Source organism: Polypterus senegalus, chromosome 18 (genome assembly GCF_016835505.1).
Source record: "Polypterus senegalus isolate Bchr_013 chromosome 18, ASM1683550v1, whole genome shotgun sequence".
Classification (NCBI taxonomy): domain Eukaryota; kingdom Metazoa; phylum Chordata; class Cladistia; order Polypteriformes; family Polypteridae; genus Polypterus; species Polypterus senegalus.
The window spans coordinates 35,483,995-35,490,169 of NC_053171.1; the positions used below are offsets into that span (position 1 = coordinate 35,483,995).

General features: G+C 39.0%; 1 protein-coding gene across 3 annotated transcripts in view; it reads left to right on the forward strand.

The window, feature by feature from the left end:
* Positions 1 to 5,949, forward strand: part of slc35f4 (solute carrier family 35 member F4) — a 135,275-nt gene extending 129,326 nt beyond the window's left edge. For all 3 annotated transcript variants that reach the window (XM_039741722.1, XM_039741718.1, XM_039741721.1), the window contains exon 7: positions 2,808 to 5,949. In XM_039741722.1, the coding sequence (XP_039597656.1) occupies positions 2,808 to 3,049 (242 nt within the window). In that variant the 3' untranslated portion in view covers positions 3,050 to 5,949. The remainder of the gene's footprint in view (positions 1 to 2,807) is intronic.
* Positions 5,950 to 6,175: the final 226 nt, after the last annotated feature.

A 6,175-nucleotide genomic window follows, 5' to 3' on the forward strand; every position in this document is an offset into this window, starting at 1 on the left:
CTGAATGAAGCAAATGGAATAACTTGGTGTATTAGTAGGGTCTCCGATGATTATGTGTGTCCATTTAAAGTCCCTTGTCCAAGGCTTTATCTCTACTTTGGTAAGTGTCAAGTTCCACAGGTTGTAGCACGTATTTTATAGTCTTTGGTCAGGAATGTATTAATATATAAAGGACTTTTTTTAATAAATTACATATTAATCTGACTAAACTTTGTTTATTGCTGCAAACATTTTGATCCTTATATAAAATTAAACAACTCTTTACTTGAATTTACTGTTATCTACTGTATAAGTGGCAGAGATTTTTTTTTTTTAAGAGAAAAAATAAGAAGAGCAGTTGGGGGTTCATTTCAGTTTACTAAGTAAGCAAAGCACTAGCATTGTGATCAAAGGAATTAAACCAAAACTCACTGAATAGGAAAATATCAAAACCACATGTTCTATACTTTGAAATGCTTAAAATACACACTACACAGCATGCCCCTATGAACAATGTTCAGCTCAGTTCAATTCAGTTTATTCTGATATAGCATTCTTCACTGAAATTAAGATGCAGAGCGTCGTGACAAGTACGCATGTAGATACAAATACAAATTTTATAAACCAATAATTATTTTGAGTACATAATTAGCGCACATTATTACACAGGTTGGTCTAAACCAGGGGTCCTCAATCCCAGTCCTGGAGAGCCGCAGTGGCTGCAGGTTTTTGTTCTGACCTGGTTGCTTAATTAGAAAGCAATTCTTGCCAATAAAGCACTAACAAGCTATGAAATTAAATTAACTCTGCTATGTCAGGTCATTCTCATATCCTAGATTTTCTTTCCCTTTCTATCATACAAATGATTTGAAGGCTAAAATGGACGAGTAATTCTCAGTCCTTCACTTTTTTCTCTTCATTTTTCTTCCAAGTATTTAATTAAACCCAATAGTGCAGATAAATACACACAGGTGTAAATGTAAATAAGCTAAATGGAGAAATGCTGCTCTCTCTTGTCATTTGCATGTTATTGATAAGAAGGAGCAATTGAAATAGCTGTTTAAGACAAAATTAAGTAATAAGGGCTCAAAATCACTAAAGTGAAGCAGAAGTGTTACTTTAGCAATAAGTGCTTTTTATTAAGCAACTGGGTTGGAGCAAAAACTTGCAGCCACTGCGGCTCTCCAGGACCACCGTGATTGAGGACCCCTGACCTAAACAAACAGCAAGACAAACTGGTTTGAAACTGATTAACATAAATGGAGTTCAGGATCTCAGAAGTCTTTCCATGGACTGAAAAACAGCTTGGACATTGCATTGCAGCAAATGCCTACTCAACCAGAGAAGCCAGTGACTTTATCAACAATCAATACCTGATTAAAAATGTAAAGAAGACAACCTGAATAAAAATTTTTTCAGTGATTAAAAATCCTTGAAACAATAACAACAATTGAAACAAAGCCTTTCCAGAGCTTGACGGTTTACTGTTGATAATGTTCTGGCAAGTCACCTTTCTGTCTTTTCTGTAATCTCAGCCCCACATACACACACCAGTAACATTGGTGTGAATATTCCAGTTTATGCATTTAGGTGTAAATTGTCTGCTTCTTCTAATCATAATACTTTACTGACCAAGGCTCTAGCCCCCCTGCAACCCAGCGAATGCCGTGGTACCTTATCATATACTCCACCTTGCTTCAACTGACACTTTCTCATAACCCGGAATTTCTTACAGTAAAGAATTCATCTTCATTAAATTCATTTTAACTTTGATTATGATTTTTTTTTTCAGTATGATAGTGACATCCTTACTTTGGTGCGAGCACAACTGTTTTGTGGTAGTTTTACTTGGCTGCATTTTGTTTATACCGTTGATGCCTTGTTGCAGGACACATAATTGTCTCTTTATCAGCATATGGCATCTAATTTGGACAATGAAGTTTTGGATATAAATAAAAACCAAAGACCGCTTTTAATTTTTTTTGTTTTAATTTGAAACTCTCTTTCTAATTGTGGTTTACATCTTTTGACATTTTACTTGACTTTAAATTGTGTTTCTCATTTTGTCTTTGGTTATTTTGGTAGTTTTGATCTTGATAATGAAGCCTGACCGTTTTTTCTTTTGCCCTTTTGCTCTTTCACCACATGGTTCATTGATTCAATTTGTCCTCTTAAGGACGAGCCTTTTCTCTAATGGGTCACGGTCCTGACCTGTCTTTTGGTTTTAATTCAATTTCTTTTCTATTTAATTAGTTAGGTAGAAGCTTAAGGGGTCCTATGAAAGCAGTACTGGGTTTTCCTGTCTGCTTATTCTTATCTTCACCTCAGTTATGTCCATCCATCAGTTTGTTTTTGTAGCTCCCAGTATGTTGTCCTATGTTTGTGACCATAACACACAGCCTGCTAAAATATCATTTTTATGGTTTTATTTCTATAGTAAGCTCTCTCTTTCTCTCTGTGCATGTAATATTTGTGGGATTTCTCCAGCTGCTCTGGTTTTCTCTCACATTCCCGCAGACATGCTTGTTAAGCGGCGACACCAACTGTCTCAGCGAGTGTTTGCATGAATGGGATGGACTGAAGTGTCATTTGGAATCATTTTTACCTTTCTATTGAGATATAGCAGAATAAACTGGTTATGAAAAGTGATAAATGACTATTTATTTAATCCTTCACTTCCTCTGCCAATTCCCATCATTCTTGCCCCTTTTTTATTTGTTGCCCCCGTATCCTTTCACTTCTTTGCTGATCTCCTTTCATGGCTCTCCTTCCTCACTGCTTTAATTTCTTTCTTTTTTTTCTCTCTGTTGTCTTCTTGGTCTCCTCAGCTGTAGATGTCCTCAAGCATGAGGTGATATTTAGTGTGGTTCGCCTGACTGCCACATCCATCATTTGCCTTGGCTTCCTGTTGCTGCTTCTGCCGGAGGAGTGGGACACAGTGACACTACGTTTCCTGACTGGATTTGCTGAGAAGAAAGGAGAGGAGCATGGAGAGGAGCTGACAGAATCCAGTGTGCACACACGCAGCCGCAGCCGTGCCAATGGGACTGTGTCAATCCCTCTGGCCTGATCCAGGACCATTCACTGACCCCCTTTGGTACATTCTGTGGTCCTGAGTCCACAGTTCAGGGGGGACCAACCCAAGGATCCATGGTCATAGATGACAGAGAGTTTAATGAGAGGCTGGCATTGTGTCGCAGAAGCTCTGCTGGGTTTGAGATAAGAGGGCTTCAGTCAGTGGTATCGCTGTCCCCTGTCAAACCAAAGAGCCTGCCTGTAACACAATGAAAGTCAGCGGCCACTCCTTGTATTATGTGTTTGTTGGTTTACTTTATTTTTTTATAGCAGACTGTATTTTTTCCTTTGCAATAGACTTTATTATTTATAAAAGTAAATAAAAGACTAACAGAGCACTGTGATCCACAAGGTGCCAGGACCTAAAACAATGTATTGGAACTGGCTCACAAACTTTTCTATAATAACATTTTTAGGCTTTTTTCTCCCAACAGTCCTTTTCTGCTCTGCAAAGTTATTTCCAAAGAGGGAGAACGGAGAAAAGATAAAATAGTTTCCCATTTTTTGATGTCAGTACCAACAATCTAGGCTCCTGTCTCTTTTACCATTAATTTCAGCTCAGATATTGCTGGAGTGACTATCTTTGTGCTATATGGACTGAAAGACCGCTTGATGTGTTTCTGTAGTTTCCACGTATTACCAAATTGTGGAGATTCAGATATCGTTATCCCTGCCATTCCTGTTCATCTTTAGTCAGATATTCCTGAAGATACTGAATACTGATATCTACAAGTTGTCAAGGCCAGGAAATCTGACTGAACTGTTGCTCTGGTCCCCATAGTCCCATGTTACAGTGATCCAAGAACCATCTTTGGTAGACCTTTTTCATTTATACTCTGTGCAGACACAGCAGAGCCTGCCTGGTCTGTGACTGTGTCCCTAAATATTCATATAATGCAGTTACTTGGGGACTGTCTTCTCTACCAGCACTACTCCCATCTGCTCACCGATTCCTAGAGCACTAGACCAGTGACCCCTACTGGTATACACAAAGAATAGCCTTCAGGGCTGTTATGCCTGTCACATTTACTTGTTTATGGTAAACGTCTACGCATCTTGCCACCTGAACCCTAATCCAGACCTTACAGTACCTACAGCTAAGGTTAGAATTCCTGGAGAGCTAGACTGTTTGCTCTTGCTGATGTACATGTGTTACTGTGTTCACTCGTACATACATTGGCTCCTCGTTCCAAGGGCCATGTGCATGTCTGCACGTTAGTTCTGTCAGTGCTGTAGAATATCATATGAGGGTGTTTGTTCCAACTGGTAGGAGCCGTGTCCATAGTAGCAAGAACGGGAAAAACAACCTCCTTCAGGCCTGTTAAGGACTTTTCATGTGGGGTCTTAAGCAATTTAGCAGACCTATGAGAATTTTTACTTTGAATAATACAGTGAAACTCATCAGATCAACCAGCTCTAGACCTTTACAGATGTTTAAGTTTTAATGCTCAACTGTTTATTACTACTAAGGTGCAGGTAAGTGCAAAAAGAACTGAAAAATTTACTTTCTTTATAGCACAAAACAATTTCAGCCACCCTAATTTCAGAAAACCCTCATGAATCATGGCCCGGTCTTCACAGAGTAGTCTATCCTCCCAAAGTTAAAACCTGCATTGTAAAATGAAAGAAACTTGATCCACCATCAGCTCAAAAACGGACTGGTTTAGGTGTTCATATTTGCTGCTGCACTAACACCAGCTGGAGCAGATTGGAGGAACTTCCTGTGAAATTCATTGGGTTTGCTCATACATATGTTATGAATCATGATGCAAAGGTGAGATATCTCCTGAAAACTGTAGAAGGTGCATTGACGTGTTTAGGTAGAAGGACAGAAAACAATCAATGGAATAGCACAAGGGAGATAAAAGCCAAAAAAACAACTTAATGTGAGAACTAATGAAAGTGAGACGTGCCTAAAGAACACAAGGGGTGGGATGAAGGATTGGAGAGCACAACTCTCTGCTCTTAAGGAGGTGCTACCCCTCAGATGCCCTGGAAGAGTGAAAAACGTCATTAATGATAATGCCTCCCAGACATTTCCAAAATAAAAACTCTCATAACAGAAAAACAGTTACACAGGGCAGTGGCCAATTTAAAAAATAATTGTTAATCCTTAGAAAAGAACAGTTATAAAAGTGGAAAATTATAGCAAAGTATATCCTGGAAAGAACAGCTTTCTCAAACAAATTAATTGACATCTACATGAGACCATATTAGGAGAAGACAATGGTGAATTTTAATATTTATAAGCTTGCTGGGTAAACTGCAATCAACTGGTGTCCCATTCAGAGTTTGTTCTTGACTTGGACCCAGGGGTCCCAGGGGTCAGTTCAGACGCCCATCCTCTAGCTACAAAAGAAGTGGACTCTGGAAAATGGATATATAGAGAAATTACTAATAGTAAATACAATGGATTGATTGAACTGTTATTTCATACTCACTGTTGCAAGGGTAGGGTGTGACTCTCTAGGGTCCTAAGGATGAGACAATGGGTGGGTTCAGAAAATATATAGATAGGTAAAGATAGATGAAGCGAACATTTTTTTTTCATGAAAATACATGGTCAATTCATTTTCTTTTGCCACTGGATGTCATTGTCAGCCCAGTGGAAAATGAGTTCAGTGACATCAGATTCACCATGCAGGGAACTCAGTTAAAAGGCTGCATAAAAGGACATTTTGAGGGCAGTGAGACAGTACATTGCATAAATGCCTTACTGTATGTATATTGCAGTTACAGTAGCTGCATGCACTGGCACCTCCCAGTGGCAGACATGGCAGACACTGCTAATCCCATCTTTGCAGGAACACATCCCATTTTGGTGTTTTATGTCAGAGAGCTTTCACTGGATTCATTTGGATGGTTGACAAAATAAAGAGATGCTCTTTTACAATACTTTGTCTGCCTCCTACATATTCCTTTAACTAACCTTTCAACAAATCCTGGGTTCTGCGTTCTAAGCACTGTCAGGTTTGCACATTGATTCCATAATTATATTTTTCTCTTCTTAAACTAGCCCTGCATGAAGCTGTGTGAGTGATTGTGTCTTGTGTGGAAATAGAGTCCCACATAGTCATGGTCCCTGACTTATGGCCAAAGCTGCCAGGATGGTCTCCAACAC